General features: G+C 40.8%; 3 protein-coding genes across 4 annotated transcripts; 1 reads left to right on the top strand and 2 right to left on the bottom strand.

The window, feature by feature from the left end:
* Positions 1 to 282: 282 nt before the first annotated feature.
* Positions 283 to 7,995, bottom strand: LOC100693530 (arf-GAP with dual PH domain-containing protein 1). Of its 2 annotated transcripts, XM_005469949.3 has the most exons (12): positions 6,091 to 7,995; positions 5,276 to 5,554; positions 4,566 to 4,696; positions 4,197 to 4,288; positions 3,906 to 3,994; positions 3,647 to 3,759; positions 3,383 to 3,529; positions 3,057 to 3,140; positions 1,475 to 1,537; positions 1,295 to 1,372; positions 848 to 1,076; positions 283 to 753 (listed from the first exon to the last, which is right to left on the bottom strand). In XM_005469949.3, exons 2-12 carry the CDS (start codon positions 5,361 to 5,363, stop codon positions 725 to 727), a joined length of 1,143 nt encoding a protein of 380 aa, XP_005470006.1. In that variant the 5' UTR covers positions 5,364 to 5,554; positions 6,091 to 7,995; the 3' UTR covers positions 283 to 724. The 2 variants fall into 2 exon arrangements, with proteins under 2 accessions (XP_005470006.1, XP_003447991.1); XM_003447943.4 differs by having other exon boundaries at positions 5,276 to 7,995.
* A 121-nt stretch (positions 7,996 to 8,116) lies between these two features.
* Positions 8,117 to 11,306, top strand: tefm (transcription elongation factor, mitochondrial). Its single transcript, XM_003447942.5, has 5 exons — positions 8,117 to 8,276; positions 8,497 to 8,987; positions 10,411 to 10,560; positions 10,695 to 10,873; positions 10,997 to 11,306. The coding sequence occupies exons 1-5, from the start codon at positions 8,234 to 8,236 to the stop codon at positions 11,256 to 11,258; spliced, it is 1,125 nt and encodes a 374-aa protein (XP_003447990.1). The 5' UTR covers positions 8,117 to 8,233; the 3' UTR covers positions 11,259 to 11,306.
* Positions 11,307 to 11,330: 24 nt separating this feature from the next.
* Positions 11,331 to 18,137, bottom strand: atad5b (ATPase family AAA domain containing 5b). Its single transcript, XM_005469947.4, has 15 exons — positions 17,352 to 18,137; positions 17,019 to 17,258; positions 16,828 to 16,924; positions 16,643 to 16,725; positions 16,388 to 16,536; positions 15,306 to 15,477; positions 14,912 to 15,177; positions 14,725 to 14,818; positions 14,585 to 14,649; positions 14,247 to 14,421; positions 14,046 to 14,167; positions 13,171 to 13,958; positions 12,595 to 12,753; positions 11,755 to 11,883; positions 11,331 to 11,522 (listed from the first exon to the last, which is right to left on the bottom strand). The coding sequence occupies exons 1-14, from the start codon at positions 17,761 to 17,763 to the stop codon at positions 11,805 to 11,807; spliced, it is 2,901 nt and encodes a 966-aa protein (XP_005470004.1). The 5' UTR covers positions 17,764 to 18,137; the 3' UTR covers positions 11,331 to 11,522; positions 11,755 to 11,804.
* Positions 18,138 to 18,833: the final 696 nt, after the last annotated feature.

The following is an 18,833-nucleotide window of genomic DNA, read 5'->3' as shown; positions in this document are numbered from 1 at the left end:
AAGCGCTTTTAATAAGAGATGGAGTATAAAGTAAGTAATTTTTTAAGGCAAACAGCTAAATTACTGTAAAGTAATTGATAAATAGTGATATGTGGGCCTGGTGGTTCTTGTGGTATTTCCATCTGATCTTGGTGGGCCCTGATGGAACCCGCTACTTATAATCAAAACATCTCAATAGAGGCACATATGCCTGATATAATGCCCAGCTGCACATATGTTACTGATGAGGAAGAAAGCCAGCATGTTCCCCAACAACTGGTTAACAAAAAAAAAAAGAAAGCAGTTATTTATCAAGTTTATTTAAATTATGAGTATAAGAAATTCACAGACAGCTACAAAAACAAAAAAGTATCTAAGTACATCAAAGATAACAAAATATTTACAAAATAGCCATTTCAGTCTTTATATTAATAAATACAATGTCTGTTTTCAGTGACTTTATAATGTATTACAAAAGAACGCTGCCATTAATTTCAACAAAAGTGCATCAAAATCAGGAGACACTGCTTTTAATGTGCATGGATGTTACAGAGAAACAAAGTCTCTGCGGTGACTGTAGCTTCTCCACATTGTAGACAGTAAGCGTCTTAGTCGGTCTGTGGTCCTGTCTGTCATTATGTTTCTAGCCACACTGACAGGTTCAGGCGCATCTTTGTGGAGAAAAGCTTCAGGTCTGTTCTGTCCCCAAACGGTGTTTTAATTTCCTTGCAAAAAATGAAACGAGTCATTTTCCTCTCCTCAGGTTGGCCTCATCTGAATATCAAAGAGAGAAAGAATTAGGAATGCTTCACAACCAAAGGAGCAAAGTGGATGGATTTTAACAACACATGGGACAACAAATTCCTACTAGCGTAGTCTTCTGGTGTCATGGGTTGAGAGATGACCTTTCTGAAAGCCATTATCCACTCTCTCTGTTCCTGCTCCTGCTCACACATAAAAACAAACTGCCTATCCGGAGTCACCAGTGAGATCCCGCAGTGCCACCGGCTTCCCCTCGAGTTGCGGCTGGTGATTTCTGAAACAGAGTATCCGTGGCTCTCTGTGCCGATGAAGACAGCCCCCCGCTCTGTAGCATCCTAACAGTGTAAAAACAAGGTACAACTAAATAGGATTATTATGATTATTCATTGTATTTTATGAGCATTAGAATAACTTCTTAATATCTCCAATTAAAAGAAAAAAATTGCAAATTTTTATGTTTTTATTTTCTGGAGTCATTTATTTATTTAAGTAGTTCATTTTCACAAAGATATGAGCAACACAAAGATCTCTGTTCTTCATCTCTGTTCATTACCAGTGGAGATTTAAAGTATAGAAGCTTTCTGTTCATTGAGCACAGCGTGAACCAGCGCTTCTTGAATGGCTCCCGTTGCTGAAAACACATATAAACACACCAATCCAATTAGCCAGGCAGTTAAACTAAAAATAAGTAGACCCAGTAAATCCAGTTAAAAATTTCGGATAGTTCACAGACCGTCGGACCAGTTTTCTCCATGTATCCCTCCTTCAGGCAATGTGGTGTTAGCTGATGTTTTAACTGTGCAAAGAAACACAAACAAATATGAGCTGAACAACAGCAGCAGCTCGCAACCAAAATGATTCAACCGTGCTGACGTTGTGTGGGTTTGCACAATAAATGTAATGTGTTTATATAAGGAGAGAACAAACCCAAATTAATACTGAATTTAACTGTTGCGAGTAGCATCATGTTTCATCTGATATATTTTTTCATGGAATAACAAGGCCTCGCCAAGCCATGTAACTGCTCTTCAGTCAATTGCCCAATTACTTTTGAGCATTTGAAAAGACTATGTATAAAAATGGCTGTGATTCCTAAACAGTTCATACTAAAAAATTTTGCTACACCAATTAAAATAAAGCTAGGGGTCTGCACTTCTATCATATCCTGACTGTTTGGTTGTAGATTCATGGTTGTGGTGTACAGAGGCAAAAACAAATTCATTGTCCAAATATTTATGGACCTAAGTGTATAAATCCGGCCTGTGCTAGTTTTAAAGTGGATATTAAGTACAATAAAGACAAAGGAGCTTTCTCAAATGCCAAGAGAAAAATAAAAAATAAAAAAACCGTGGTACTAAAAACAGAAGACTTGTGGTTCAGCAGCAACTTTCTTGGGTGTGAAAGGTCATTTTAAAACAATCACTGGGCAAAAGCTGCGGCATTAGTAACAAAGACTTGCAGACATTAGCGGAAACTTTAAAAAGAACATTAATCAAGGCTTCGGTCGAGGCCTTGAAACCTCTGCACACTTTCTTGAACAGAAAACCATTAAATTGCAAAGTTCTATATAGTTAATTGCAGAAAACGTTTGATGTATGAGGTATGACTTTGAGGTTGTATAATTTTACTTAGTGGCGTTTTGAGGATAGACATCACTAGCCTGAAGTAAGAGGGGTGTTGGGTCTTCGCTTCAGCAGACCCGCTAGTTCAGAGACTCATCACTCGTGAAGAAAGCAAGACAATGACGGAACCGGGTTTCACTTGCTAGCAAGGGAGGCTGGTCGGAACCAGGCTCTTGGGTCTGAACGCTCCTCACCTGTTTCCTAGCCAACTTCAAATAAACAGCCTTCCTTGCAGCCTTTTATTCTGAGAATACAAGCACCACCCATTGTAAAAGCCCCCTATGGTCACAAAAGGTTAAAACACTGTGTGTGTGTGTGTGTGTGTGTGTGTGTGTGTGTGTGTGTGTGTATCCATGTGTGAGAATGTGTGTGTGTGTGTATAGGTGCCCGTGAGTCTGTGTGTTTGTGTTTGTGGGGGTGTTTGTGTGACCTCCTGCTCACCAAAGGGTCATAAAGACAGGAAGTTTACTAAACAAGAAAACAGAACCTTCACCTAGGATGTGCCTATAATAAAACACTACAGCCTCCCCCACAATTCAACAGGCTGGGGAGGGAGTCAGAAACAAAGGAATGTCTTTGATCATACAGTTTGAACTAAGACTTACAAATTTAAGTACAATAATGGCAATATTTAAGAATTTGACTCCAACAAGGGGTTTACATAGCTGATGACCTAATGAAAGTTTGTCTCACGTCTTTTTCTTGAAGAGTGGGGTTTTTCTTCAGGAGGTATGCCAAACGTGTTGCCCGAATAGCATTGAAAAAAGACACAATCACCTATAAGAGATCATAGACATAGGTTTTGGTCAGGAAGAGTAATTGTCTTAAATAAGCTATAAATCTATGAATGTGGGATGGAAAAGAGCATACAGCGTACATCTGGGAAGATGGGCTAAGACTTGATTACATAGTTTCTTCTCATATCTAACATCAAGTGCAAGATTCAATTAAGAATTTGCAAATGGCCTTGTTTCAAGACAGGTTAAGAGTAGATTTAGTGGTAAAGTAGGTGGCCTCACCTGCCCGTCCTCGTGGTACACAAAAAGGTTCTTTGAGCGTTCATCATCCACATAGGAGATCTGCAAACCGTTAGCATGACCAATCTTCTCTGGTTGGAAGACTGCATTCAGATCCTTCATGTTGATGACAGCTTTGGGAACCTTGGACTTGGTTTTAATGAGACGATTGAGGAAGATTAGAAAAAGAGGTATTTGGCCGGAGTCAACTGAAGAATGCTTATACGGCTGTAAACTAAATGGTCTTATGACTGAAGAACTGCTCACATCCTCTTTGATGAAGTATCTGAGGGTGAAGTCTTTCTGTGAGAGCAGGAAGGTGCTTTTAAGGAACTGCTTGCTTTCTTTGCCTTTCTTCCATAGTGTTGCCTCAAACAGTTCTGGAGTATCAAACAGTTCAAAGAGGTGAAGCAAAAAAACTGCAGGTTAGACTTTGTTGGGAAAACAAATGCTGAGTTGTCAAGGTTTGGTTGACGGGGGAAGGTTGTTTTTTTTTTTTAATTAAAAATATTGCTAGGATAGTTACCTGCACTGTACACTTTTTGAAAGTAGATGTTTTCTCCCGTGAATTCCCGTCTTTCGTACTTGGCACGGATCCACTGATCCTTAAGAACGCTGAAAACAAACAAGTCAGTGAAAATGTGTAGAGCTGTCACTGATCCACCGAGCCTTTACACTTCTCTACCGTTCCTCTTTCTACCTGATAAACATGACTACTCCACTCCCATTCACTAAACGGACCGTTTGTTGTCTTTACTTCCCACTTCCGTTGAGTTAATGAAATGAATGGGTGCCAAATGCAGTGAAAGTCACTTACACGCAATCTTTCTGCTGTGGTTGGTAGAAAAAGACTGGGACACACTTCTCAAAAATAGCTTTGGCAGCAGAATTTCCCTTCTCTTGCATGAACTGAAACCGCATAATGTGAGAGTTAAAAATAAAGGTTATAGCAAGATAATATTGTTTACATGATGAACACACTCTAATTAAAATAATTTATTTTAAAATGAAGAATGAAATGCAAATCTGGAGGCAACAGTGTGATAACAGAGGGAACTGGAGGGAGTGAAAAATCAAAGAAATCTAAAGGTATCTAATACCCTTTATATAATAAAAGAAAAATGTCTAAATTTAACAGAACATAAATAAATAATTAATCATATGAATTCATGCTAATAATCAATACCTCTACAAGTGAATCTTCCCAATGATCCAGCCGTATGGATTTCACTTTGCTGACTGCGGGTAGATTACGATGCATCCCCGAGCAGTTCAGGCACACAAAGACACCGAGAGTGTAAGAAGCCCAGTCAGGGTCTGTGAGCAAAAAGTGATCACAGTGTTTATTTTATAAGAAGGAACTAAGTACAGTGCAAAAAACCAAAACAAAACCTAGTTATATGAACTGCCTAGTGACCATAACATACAAAGATTATAAAGCGAAAATCAGTGTTTCTTTTCTGCACAATTATAAAGTCGATAAACAGGCAAAAGAATAAGCGTATAAAGCACTGTTTGTCTTTTACGCTACTACCTCTGTCTTCCTTTCACATAGGTACACACTGTATTAACTGTCCTGTTACAGTGAAGGTGAAAAGTGGTGGAAAAAAGGAGGAACAATAAGGTCATACCACCCTATACAGCAGTTTTCTCTTCCCTTTCTGAGAGTTTATTACAGTTTTACTTGGTTATAAAATAATATTTTGGACACAATATTGTTAACTAAATAAAGCACATGACTCAGTCAGATGGGCTGTCTATTACCACTTGTTACGCAGTGAAATAAGGTAAAAAATGTTCTCTAAAGAGAAAGTTTTAAAAAAAAGTATATAAATAAATAAAAATCTATCAGTGCTAATCTATAAATTAAACCTGAGTCTGTTGAGGTGTACTTACCAGGAGCTCCACAGTCAGCACACAAGTTGTTACCCGGCTGTTGCACCAAATCAAGGAGAATTTTGTTATTTCTTTCAGAAGTGGCCATCGATGAAGGACGTCTGCTTCTCTCGGGCTGACGGTCAAATCCCAACAAAACATCTACTAGGTAGTGACTCCATATTGACTCTACACACTTCACAGTACAGAGCTATTCTGCCCTGTAGCAGGTACAAACATCTCAGTGGCCAGTGGGCCAGTATTTCCTCTTAGCAATGCAGCATCATGAAGTTTATTGTTCTGCACACAAACACATATATCCAGAAATAACAGAGAAAGGAAGTGAAACATAAGTCACTCAGTTACTGGGTGATTGACTTACAGTATTAGGCTGCTAGGCTTGTCGCTGCTCAAAAGCTGTGAGACCGATAGTTTTGTTTTTAAAGTTAAGGTCAGCAGCAGCAGCAGCAAGAAAAAGGAGGGAAGTTTCCAGAATAGCTCAATGCTTATGTGCCAGTTTTACAAATTGTTGCAAACTTACAGCCAGACTTTTGTCATACATCTAAATTTAACTGCTGCTGGTGTCACGAGTGGCATTCATTTGCTTTAAAAATATACTTTTACACATCGGATAAAAATACCTCCTTTGGGAGTTGCCACTATATTAATAAAATGGCTATAAGATGTATCTGGTGTGCCAAAATAAATCGTCAACTGTGTTCATACAGCAGATAAAGAAAAGGGGGATTTTGCACTATTAATTTAAAAATTACAAACCCCCCATTGAAACAGAGGAATAAGGTGAGAAAAGTCTGTGTGTCAACTAGCCCGCTTACATTTTATGACCTTGACTCAGGACTCTTCAAACTCCACCTACATTTTGGCCCCAGCTGCACAACTGTAAAATTATTTTGAATTTTTGTGGTGACAAATGCTTTTTGTTGCAGTTTCCGCTGCAGTACGTGTCTTCAGCACTGCGTGTTGACAACCTGACAAATGCACATAGGGACAAATGCATAAGGTAACAACTGCTTAAACAACAACAGCTGTCTGAACCCACTCTGAACATGAAAGTTAGAAGAACGGTGTCTCTCTGTGGAAAATTCAGTCCAAGATCTGTGGTCCAAGACTCCCCTGTTGGGACCTTAAAAAGAACTATTTCCTTTAATTGTTTCCTCCACAGAAGTTGGCTGGAAAAAAACAAAGAAAGCTTTATTACACACACTTGGGAAAAATGTGTTTGTTTGGTTTATAACTCTATAGCTTCTGCATAGTTCTGCTTAAACCAGTTAAATTAAACTAGAGCAAAGTAGTAACACTGAATAGAGTTTATTTTAAGCTAGCTGGAACAAAAAAAACTGTTCACATAGATTCAGTACAGATGAACGTTCTTACTTAGTGACTGTCTGACGACTTTTGTGTCCATTCAGATTTAGAATCGAACGTCTACTTTCTATACTGTTTATGTGCAGAGAAATGGATTCAATGGTGGAAACTGAAGAAGGAAAAATGTTGCACAGATTTCAGGGAAGAGTTGAGACGGGCTCTGGGTGGTAAGGAAGAGTTAGCAGATGACTGGGAAAATACAGCAGTAATGGAAAACGGTAAATGGACTGGTTATTATGGAGCACATTTCTACTCTACTCTTTATACAACATGCCTCATCCACCCATTCATACAAGCATTTTTTCTATGCTGAAGTGCTTTCTAATGTTCACACACATTCACACTTTGATGGATGCATCGGAGAGCAACTTGGTGTTAGTGTCTTGCCCAAGGATATAGGGCATTCAGACTGGAGTAGGCAGGGATCAAACCACCAACCTTCAGATTTGTAGATGAATTTGGGATTTGGGAAAGAGTTGTTGAAGCTAGATTACTGAGAGAGGTGCCGATCAGAGGGCAACAGTATGAAGAAGTATAGAGGTCACAAGGAGTTGCACGGTGTCTTTATGGATTTAGAGAAAGCATATGATAGGGTGCCAAGGGGGAAACTGTGGTACTGGATGAGGAAGTCACAAGTGGCTGAGTATGAGTAAGTATTTGCAGGTGGTGCAGGACCTATGAGAACAGTGAGACAGTGGTGAGGTGTTTCAGCATGAGTGACAGATGGGTAAAAGATGGGGGTGGGATTACATCAGGGATCAGCTCTGAGTCCCTTCTTGTTTGCATTGATGATGGACAGGTTGGCAGATGAGGTGAGGCAGGAGTGTCTGTGCACTACGATGTTTGGAGACAATATTGTGATCTGTAGTGAGAGCAAGAAGCAGGTGGAAGAGAGCCTGGAGAGGTGGAAGAATGCACAGGAGAGAAGAGGAATTAAAACAGTAGCAGCAATACAGAGTACATACTTGTGAATGAGACGGACAGAAGTGTAACAGTGAAGCTGCAAAGAGTAAAGGTATTGAAGGAAGATGAGTTTAAGTACCTGAGGTAAACCATCTAAAGCACTGGACAGTCCACAAGAGGAATAAAGAAAAGAGTGGAGGCAGGGTGGAGTGGGTGGAGATGAGTGTCAGTGGCAATTTGCAACAGAAGGATACCAGCAAGAGTGAAAGGGGAGGTTTAGGCTATAATGTGTGGTTTGGAGACCTTCACCCCTAAATGCAGCAGTCGAAAAAAGATAGTCTATCATTATGTATTAAACATTAAAAAATTAATTAACCCAGCTCGGGAGTGGACGAATAAGCATTCTGTTATTTATCAGTTATTATTATTATTTATGATGTTATTATTTAATTATTTTGTTTAATTATCTAATTCTTTATTTTTGTCTTTATCTCTACGACGTCCGATACATCGAGTATATGCCAGGGAGGGATTAAGCAGCATTCCGGAACCATTTAAAGTGTTGTTCTTGTGCTACACCGACCAGTTAAAACCGTTGGACACCAAACAATCAGAGGGCAAAGTTGTTCCACCTGCATTATGCCGGCGAGCAAAACCATCAAATATTCATTTTAACTTCAAGTAACGATAATGTGGGTCGCCAGGCGAGTTTTGTCGTCGCTGGTCAAAAGAAGTAAGAATTTTTAATGTACATATGTCACTAGCTAGTATCGCCAGTTGTGAAATGTCGTTTAATTTTAAGCCTTTAGAAGTTGCATCTTCTTTTATAGTCTTAAATGTTCATTAACAGGTCTACCTTAAGTAACTTTGACTGAGCTCCACACTCGTATTGTAAAATTTAACACCTTAAACGTTAGACTAAGATTGAACACGTTTCCCCGTTGTGTTTCCAGCTCAGTATGCGGGACAGTCCGGTTTGTTTTGCCGCCCTCAGCACGGCTCCCTCCCTGAGCTGGAGCTGCGGTACCTTCAGTGCACATGCTGCTGGAGAAGCCGGGTTCCCGTGGCGAGCTTTGAGACCCTTAACGTTAATCTGTCCTCCAGTAATGAACCCTGCAAGGACGACGCGAGCAGAACGCTGGACACCTGCTACACCCCAGAGCAGCGAGACGCTATCCTCCAGCTCCTCAACACCGCCACGCCGGGAGAGCTGGCCGGGATAAAGCTGCTGCGAGGCCGCAAGTCCCTTAACATTGTGGAGTACAGGACTAAAAACGGACCCTTTAAAACTCTGGAAAGTGTGGTGAATGTTCCACTGCTAAAGCACAAAAGTGCTGTCATTGTCTTCAACTCCATTCTCAACCCGACGGTTAAGAAGGAGAGGAAAGTGAGGATACAGCTGGCCAAGTTCATCAGGCCAGAGGTCGACAAGTCTTGGTTAGAGGTGAGCTTTTTGTGTTAACAGGTGATTTCCGGTGTGTGGGTTTTTTTGTTTTGGGTTTTTTTTTTAATGTCTAATATCTTTGGTTATGTTGGTAAATCGGCTGTAGTCAACAGGGGTTACATATAAAATAATTACTTGTTTAGCAAGTATCTTTATGACTATGTTATTGTTCCTACTCTCTGCTCTACGTTACAATCATTGTAGTCTCTTTTGGCCACTTAAAATATTTTTATAGAACTGCTTTATATTTGTTGCGATTTCTGCTGTCCTCTTGGCCACATCTCTCTTGAAAAAGACATTCTTATTGTCAATGAGAGTTGAATTTTTACATCCAGTAATAAAAGGTCACTTTGCTAAAAACTGACTGTTGCTTCTACCTTGGGACAGAACCGTTCTGCTTTCTGGCTTTAAATGATACCATCCATGAGAGGGATGTTTGGGAGATTAAAAGCCCACAAGTCATATGTAACAGTTTAAATACTAAATACTTACTTTTTACTAAATACCCTGGAGGTTGCTTGGTCCTGCCAGAGGTTTCTTCCTGTTAAAAGGGAGTTTTTCCTTCCCACTGTCACCAAAGCCCTTGCTTGATTTGGGGGGGGGGGTCATATGATTGTTGGGGATTTGTTTTCTTTGTATTATTTTAGCTGTTTTACCTTACAAAATAAATCACCTTGAGGCATCTTATTCTGATTTGGTGGTATATAAATACAATTGAATTGAATTGAATCATTATTTGGCAAATAACAGAAATCACTTCTTGGCAGACAATCACTATTTGACACATCTGTGTTTGAAATATCCACATTGGTCTTTGTGATCACGGGCAATTCTAGGATTTTTTTTTAATTTATTTATTGTTTGGCGTTAATCTTGTTTTATTTGTTGATAAGCCATCATCTCTCAACAGTGCCCATATTTTGGATGACACAGATGTTCCTTTTGATATATAATTACATGATCTATGAGAATTATGAACCACATAAGTGGGTTCGTCCTGACTCAAAGTAGGCTTTTGCACATGATATGCACATAGGTTGGTACGCATGTGTACTGTACAAGACTAACAATCTGCTACCCTGCTTAGAAGTCTCCCTGCTTTTTTTTTTTTTTGTAACCATGTGATAAAAAATTTTCATGCTTGAGTACATTAAACCCCACATAAACAAATGTAATCATAGTCCCATTGATTTTCCTTTGGCAGAAGTTTAAATCTTTGGGGCCAACATTTATGCAGGGAAAAGCCTACACATGATATTGTAAAAATCAAATATCACAGGATGTTGGATAGCTGGTGATGGACTTTGCTGTGATAGGTTTACTGTCTACTTCATAACCTTGAGCTGTTAAAAGAAAATATTAACTATGAAAAGAAAGAGCACGATAATGCTCTCTAATCATGATTCTGTGTTTGCCAATGCAGGATGCCAGTTCCATAGTGTCACTCATATGTGGGACTAATAAAATTGCCTGGGCACACGTGGACCGTGGAATGACTGTACTGGACTGGCAACAGGTGGACTGTCCGAATTTCCTGAGGGGAACTTACATGGCTTCTGCTTATTTGCATGATGTAAGTACTTATGTAGAGCATACTATTTGTAGTCAAAGTCTAGCTAAATGAGAACGTTAATGTAGATTAACAGTCATGTGTTTTGGAACTTTGTTTCTGTAACATAATTCATTAATTATCTGTGATGCCAACAGGTGTCTTCAGTTGTGGCCCTCCTGCCATCAGCAGATTTCTACATAATAGAGAAATCTTCCATTTCAGTCCAAAACACAGCTCTGTTCCCCATCATGGCACACATGAGGGCTGTGGAGGCCATGCTTTTTGCTTTGCTGGAGCCCAAAAATTCCCCAGCAGAATCCAACATTCCTCCCAGGTGAGGTAAAAGAAGATATCAAAACTATTTGGTTTGAACTTTGGCTGGTCACATCTGTAATCCTGCACCAAGCGAACATGCATGCAGAAACTTGACCCAGAAATTCTCTCCTTTCCTTTACAGGGTTCTTAACATGATGAGGACTGCTGTAGGGCGCCACTTTGGACTGATGGTGGGTGAGTCTCGAACAAGCGGGGCGCAGACAGTTCGACAGCTGATGACAGAGTCGGTGACGCAGAAGCTTCCCAGGATAAACTTTCCCCAGGATCTGCTGGTGAAGTACAGGAATTCCTTCCAGATGGGCAGCAGAAGAGGAGGGGAGGAACTCTGTGATGCTCTCCTTCAGGCTATAGCTTTTTATGAGCTGCTCAGCGACTGCTCCTGAGAGCCACTACCTGGACTCGTCACATGCTCCAACCACACAACCAACAAACCTCAGAAATGGCATTCTGAGTTCTTTTTTTTTTTCTTTGAACTTTTTGGAGGTTAATGATAAGTTTGAAGAATTAAATATTTTTATTGTGACTTAAAACACTCAAATGCTGTTTTCTGGGTACTGTTTGAGTATAAGGGCTGCTCCTGTGTTTACTTCTGCTACTAACCTTGACAGGGGCAGTGACGGCTGTCGTCCTAGCATTTTGTGTAAAACCTGTTTGTGGATAAAACACAAAGGATGAAAAGTATAAAAATTATTGTGTCAAAAACCCATGTGAGTACCTGAGTAATCAGTACTTTAAATTCTTTTAAAATCCTCAGTATAATTTACAAAAAAAGGCAAACTTTTTATTAATGGTTGCACTTACATGTAAATAAAAAACATGATTCCTCAAATAAACCACGTTAATTTCATTTCACAGTATTTGACTAAAATAAATACTGACATGAGTAAGCTGAGGTAGGGATTATATCAGGTTCAATAGTCTTTTAGGAGTCACGTGAAACCTTCTGCCAGGAGCTGCATAGTTGACTTTGAGAGGCCCAGGTGAATGTTGTTGAAGTAGTTCATACACCTATTGTGGGAGAAATGAGTATTGGTATGTAAAGTATTAGATAAATGCACAAAATGTTAGATATATTTTAAAGGGATAGTTCACTCTTAAACTAAATGTACATTCCTCCACTCCCTTCTGGGGTGTAGTGCTATTTATCAATCTAGATTTCTTATTATGTCAGGCTTATGATTTATGACAGCATCATAGCACCAACGGAACAAGTTGTTTTACGAAATGACTTCCTGTGCGGTTTCTCTACAGGTACCTCGGCTTCCTCCCATGGTCCAGACACGGGCTAGTTAGGTTAACTGGAGATACTAAATTGGCCATGTGAAAGTGAGAATGAAAGGTTGTCTGTCTCTGTGTGTTAGCCCTAGTGTGAAGAAGCAGTGTTATTCAACTCTTGTCCCCTTGAAAGCCTACTATGAGTAAATCTTTAAGCTGTTTTCTGAAACGAGTGGTTACTGCCATATTTCAGACCTGCTTATAAAACTAAATGACTGGGTGTGCATCAGAAGTTAGTGAGGGTGGTCTCTGCCTCTGCAGATATACCCCTGGACAGCCTAAGAAACTGTTCTAAATGTTGTCAAACCACATCTTCACTGATCTACACTGAGGTGTTGAGGGAGGTTATCTGCCATTCTCTCTCACATGAACTTACTGTCTCCATTTCCTGTTATTTATGATGGTCCCCTACTTTCGGACTCTTAAACCTTGTGTCTGACTCACCTCAGTGGCTCTTGTTTCTGTTGCTTTGCTTTATGTGAGCGGCAGATGGAGCGGAGGACCGGCATGTAGTCGACACACACAGCCCGTCTGTTCCCCAGCAAAACGAAGGGTTTACTGCTGAGAACCGTCCTGTTCAATCTGAATCTTCTTTGGGACAAACTGGAGCCACGGGAACAAAGAAATTGGTGTTCTGCTTTATAATGTGCACAATATTATAAATGTTTAGTGAAGCACCCACATGCATTCATGAGCCCCCCTCATCCTGGAGCAACATCGCAGGTAGAAAGAAGTTCTATGTACTTTTCCACTAAAGATGCTTTTAGTTATTTAATTGAAATTGTTAACCTTTCATTGATCAGTGTCTCGCTTTTTAAATGGATTTGGACAAGAATTTATCAAATGAATGTCATGTAATGGCACTTTCCCTTATACTTGCATTGTAAAGCATTTAAAAGAAGTCAACATCCTTGAAACTTAAGCAATGATAACTAAAAGTGTATGACTGGACAACTGAAATGGAAAGATGGTAAACAACTTGAAATGGCATTCAGAAGATGAGGTGGAGAGCAGACTCACCTTGGCTCACACAGAGGCTGAAAACTAAAGCTGAGACTGTGTCTTTTAGAAGAAGTCAATGCAAGTCTCTCCGTCAGCCTCCCCCACCTTTTGTCCTCCAGCCCCTGTCTGAGTTTTTGCACTTCATTCCACGCCTCAGACGCTCTGCACAAGCACCTGTGACACCCCAAACCTTCAGCAGCAGCCTGAATGTCCAACAGCCTCTCCTGACTGTAGCTGCTGTCCTCTTCCTCCCTCATCTCATCCAACAAACCAGCCTTTATCTCCGCTCCTGTCCACACAAATGACTCGGGTGCGCAGGAGTTGGAAACACGTGTCCCTGCGGGCAGCAGGGTGGCATCGAGGTAGGACATAAGGTCAAAGAAGTCAGTCAGGGTGTCTAAACACTCACTCTCCTCTTTAGCTGCAATTTGTTGAGCTGTACTGCCTGAATACAGAGCTTTTGAAGGAGTCCCACTGAATGAGAATGTTTTTTCAAGGCCCAAACTGTCAGATGATGTGTTGTTATACTTCCTTCTGCTAAGCCTTGACATATGGCTTATAGATTTGCTGTTGGTCAGTGAAGCCCTTTGATAAATGCTTCTATTGTGCTGCTGGATGTGAAGCCCAACATCAGATTGCTCGCACTGTAGCCTGGAATAAGCTACTGTTTCCAAGCATCGAACCGTAGTATGCTGAGCTGCTACAGACAGGAGAAGCTCCAGGTTCAAATAGAGAAGAGGCACGCCTCGTCTCCAGCTCTCAGCGAGAAGCATCAAGAGCTCGTTCATGTGCTTTTTAGACCAGGACTGAGAATCAAGACAAAATAGATCTGTAACGTTAATTTCATTTGGAGAAATGATCATGAAGATTTATGCAGAGAAACAAATACTTGCCTGTAGAAGGTTCAGCAAATGTTCTGGAGTTACACCACAAAGACCCAGCATGTTAGCAGAGCAGCCTGTTTTGTGCGGAGGAAATGAGTCTAAATGTTCTCCTCCTTCAGCAGCACCTGAGTCTAAAACAGGAAAATTTACAGAGAATAACATAAAAAGTTTTGCTTAATGTTATTTATGCTTTATTTTGGAGAAACTTACACTGCACACAGTTGGGTTTCTTAGACCTTCCACCACTCTGCACCCAGATCTGCAGCTGCAGCAGGCACCGTCTGACATCACCACAGGTGAGTCTGAGGAGGCAGCTGACGTCATCCAAATCCAGCTGCACTCCCTCAGCCAGACACACCAGCTGCAGGTAACTGCACATATTCGCCTTCGAAAAGATGGAGTTAATGACAGACTGAGTTATTTTTCAATAATAAAGTCCTAATAACATTTGTCTTCTTCTATAGCACAAACATGCAAGAAGAGTGCGGCGCTACTGTCAAACACATGCATGCAGTTGTCATGAGGCGGTCGAGGTAACTTTGACTTACTGCTGATGGAGTTTTGAAAATTATTTCATCCAAGCTGCCGTCGAATCGATCCTTGAATAAGGGATCTGAGGAAGACATTAGTTTAGAACCAACAGCTCATCTTTAAAAGTGAAATTCAAACTCTGCGTGTGCGTCTTTACCGTTCGTAGTCAAAATGACTGGTCTTTTTGTGGTACTCATAAAAGCCTTAATGGCTGCAAGGAAACCGACGTCATCGTCAAATATAACGTCAACCTGCGAGAGCAAGCGATAACGGTGAATCTGAAGCAAACACGGTTAACGTGTGGCTTTACATGCCAAACAGTGTCGTGCTCAGAAATGGTTTACCTCTTCAAAGAGAATAAGTGACGTGGCTGTCTTTTTCTCTGCTACATCAGAGACTGACGATGAGTTGACCAGTTTCTTGTTCTCTGGCCTTTCAGATGGTGGCAGGAAACCAGACTGTAAGTGATCTGCTTTGGCCTTCATCCTAAAATAGTGAGTCAGAGTAACTGTGGCTGATTTTGCTTTTGCGCTGCGATGAGAGCCTCTCAAATTCTGTGATGTTCTTCTTTTTGAGGTGGAAGTGACATTTTTAGGAAGCACCCTTTTTCCTGTTAACAGAAAATAGAATTACCTGTACAGTAAAATCGTGCCTCTGTTGTTTTTCAGTACAAGAACTGAGGGATCTAATTACTTGCGTTACAATAAAAACAAATGATCATCATCATTGATGTTCTACCTGGTAAAATCTCAGATTTAGAAGTGCAGGTGTTGATGTTGAAGGTGTTGAAGTAAGCTGGTTTCAGCTGATCTTTCCCCGACGTCTCCACTAGGTGTGACTGGGTAACCTCCTTTAGCTGGGACAGAACATTGCGCCCATTGCGCTGTGAGGAACAGTTCACCTCAAACACCTTTGGTTGAGAAGAAACCAAAGCATTAAGACTAGTGGTGGAGAAAAAAAATCATACAGCACATCATTGTGATATTTTGCTTGTGCCGATACAGAGATGCCACATAGATATCTTATTAAATAAATTCAAATACTTGGGGAATACTATGAACAAGTTGGTATAGGAGGCAAGCCTTCTGCAAACAGTCACATTCTGAGTTGGACTGACTGCAGTCACTCTCAGAGAGATTGTCACAGGTTTGCAATTTATGGCAGGTTTTAGGGACAGTGTGAAGTGAGAGAAATTTATCTCACTGGATAAAACAGACAATGACACAGTTTAACTCTGAGGACATAATTTGACAAAAAATTGTCACTGTGAGTGAAGTGTTGTGATAATATCATATCGTGGGGTGTCTGGTTATTACCACCTCCAGTGGAGACCTGATCAAAGTCAAAAATGTCACATTTTACCAGTTTTAAAATTGGAGACTCACAGCATATCAGGTGTTGATTTTTTTTTATAGATACCTTCTGGGATGAGCCACAAAAATTTCAACCAGTAGAAAAGTAATATATTGTGAGAAGAGTTCAATTTTAAATTTGAACTTTTGTACATTTCATATTAGAGCTGTCTGTTTCCATTTTAAATTAGCTGTTTAACCACAGTTTAGTTTCATAGGGGTCGATTGTTTTTATGAGTTAGTGAAATCAAACTCGTGTTAAGGATCATTATTATTAATATTACACTGAACTAAACTGGTTATCTACGGGGATTCCTTGCTTTACTCAAATGGGCAAAGTTTTTATTTGGGAGTGGTGAACTGGCATTAGGATTCATCCTAACATGAATCCATGTTAGGTGGAACTGATTTCTGACAAGCCTTTGACAGAAGCGCTTCAAAGATACTGGACCTTTTTGTAAGTCCCACCTTGAAGCCCAGCTCCTGAGCACAGGCGTACACCGAAGCAGTCTTGCCCACACCTGACGGTCCTGTAATCAGCAGGGTGTTACCCAGTGGGTCCTCTCTGCCATCATCTGATCCAGCCTCACCCTGGAAGTCTCCACAATCCCATGACTCTACTCAAAAGGATACTTGTTACTTTTCCAAAAGTCACACGCATGGAATAAAAAAGAATAAAATGTCTGACTGAGCAAAGCTTCACAGTGAAGAACCAGTTCATACCATTACTGTTTTCCTGTTGCTTCTTTTCCTCCATTTGTCTCCCCTTGTCACGGGCGGCTCTTAGTTTCCATTTCCTTAACCAACTGAACTCCGAGGAGAAAACATCCATAAAAAGTTTACACTCCTGATGCTGACTTCAAAAGACTAATTAATCAATTAGACTTGTGCAAATATCTTAAATTCACCTGTACAATTTATTCACAGATGCAGGATTACCAATGACCTCACTCGAACACTGGGGACTGTACTTATCTGTCCACAGTGTATCCTCAAAAAATAAATCTAGACAGAAGAAAGTAGACCAAAAAAGTAAATTCCCTGCAATTTAAAGGGAATAAAGCATGTGTCAAACTGTTCTGAATGAGACGAGCATTACTTCTTTGAAGAGGATCACAGCTTTTCATTAAGTTCGGCTCATCGAGACTTGGTTGGCTCGCCCTGTGTTGTTTTAGTCTGCGAGTGCGACTCAGCTTGCTGCACCTGGGCTGCTTCTCCGCAGGGTGAACACTGCTTCCCAGGACATCCTGATGTGACGAGTGACCCACACCTGCACTCTCTGCAGACCTCAGACGCTTGGGTACCCTCTGCAAGAGTTCATCTACCCGTTTTCTCTTTTCTTTTCAGGGGTAATGCGGATATGAGGAGGAAAGAAGGGGGAAAATTATATCCTCACAGAGGAGCAAATGTACAGACAGTTGTTCAGTCTAACCTGTGAGTGCATGCTCCTGCAGCCCTTCTCCTGCCTTCTTCCTCAAAGTGTTGAGCACAGCTTGGACTGGAAATGCTGGATTAGAAGTTTGGATTTCTTCCAGGCAGCTGTGCAGAACTGAGGGTGACAGCTGTCCCCGACACCTGTCCTTTATTGTCACGTGAGAAACTGCAGGTGGACGTTTTACTGGTTGCACGTTATCACCTTGAAGAGGGAGCACGGATTTCTGCGTGCTATCCAGAGGCTGGTCCAGCTCCCCGTCGCTGCTCCGCTTTCTTTGCTGTATCGCTCGTAAGAAAATCGGAGCAATTTTAGGGCTTTTTGCGCATAAAGCATCTCTTATCGCCGGCACTGGTTGGAGCTGTTCCCGAAAGCCCTGCAGCTGAATTTGAGCCATTTTTATCTTTTGCATCGAGCGAGATTTCCTCTTCAGAGCAGCTCGACTCTGATAAAACTATAACCCCGGCAGTTTCCGTCACGTCTTTGCACCGGAAGTTTGAGTCTCTGACTGTTTTGACCTTTCTGAGTTTATTTCGCATCGTAAAACACGGCAAACTAATTTTTTGAAAAGGCTTTAGTTTGCAGGTCACAGGTTGGCTATTGCCATTTTGAATTTGGCGCTTAGGGTTTTACGTATGACGTCATTTGTGCGACGTTCGCGTAACACAGAAATGTCGGGTTTTTATTGCTTTCAAACGAAGCTAGCTAGTTAGGGCTGTATTTAAGAAGAAAAGGGTATGAGGAATATAGGACATGGAAATACACGAGTACAGTCAGTGTTAGATTCATCCGCAGAGCTGAAGTGACGCTTTAAAAGTGCGCAGTGTTTCTCTGCAGTCAGAGATCGTGTGTGTGTACAGATATCCCACACTGATACAGATTAGCCGCACCAGTTACAAAAGATCTTAAAACTACACAAACCTTTCTTTAAAGTCATCAGACCAGCTACAGTTACAGATGTTTTCACTCATATAGAATAAAGTGCAGTGTTACATTTTACAGCTTTTACTTTTGTCACCTGCTCTGATGCAGCTTGGGTCAGACAAAAGTCAAAGTCCTGTAGTGCATTTTTGTAGCATAGACATGCATTTATATGAAACCATCCAGTCTCAGTCTTGTGTATCTACTTATATAGACTCACTTGCCACTTTGTTAGGTACACCTGTTCAGCTGTTTATTAAAATATCTAATGAGGCAATCACATGACAGCAACTCAGTAATTATAGACTTATAGAGGTGATTAAGAGGACCAGGTGAGTTTCAAACTGAGCACCAAAATGGTGAAAAAAAGTGATTTACTTGGATGTGGCATGGTTGCTAGCGCCAAACTGTTGGTCTTCTGGGACTAACAATCATGCCACCCCTATACAATCATCACTAGGTCCCCAAAAGTTGATTTTGTTCATCTGGACGTAGCGTTTTCAGTAGGAGAAACGTACAGAAAGTTGCAGTGTTGTCATTAGTTGGCTGTACTGCACAAAC

This window comes from Oreochromis niloticus, linkage group LG6, assembly GCF_001858045.2.
Source record: "Oreochromis niloticus isolate F11D_XX linkage group LG6, O_niloticus_UMD_NMBU, whole genome shotgun sequence".
Lineage (NCBI taxonomy): Eukaryota > Metazoa > Chordata > Actinopteri > Cichliformes > Cichlidae > Oreochromis > Oreochromis niloticus.
This window is presented reverse-complemented; position numbering and strand designations above follow the sequence as displayed.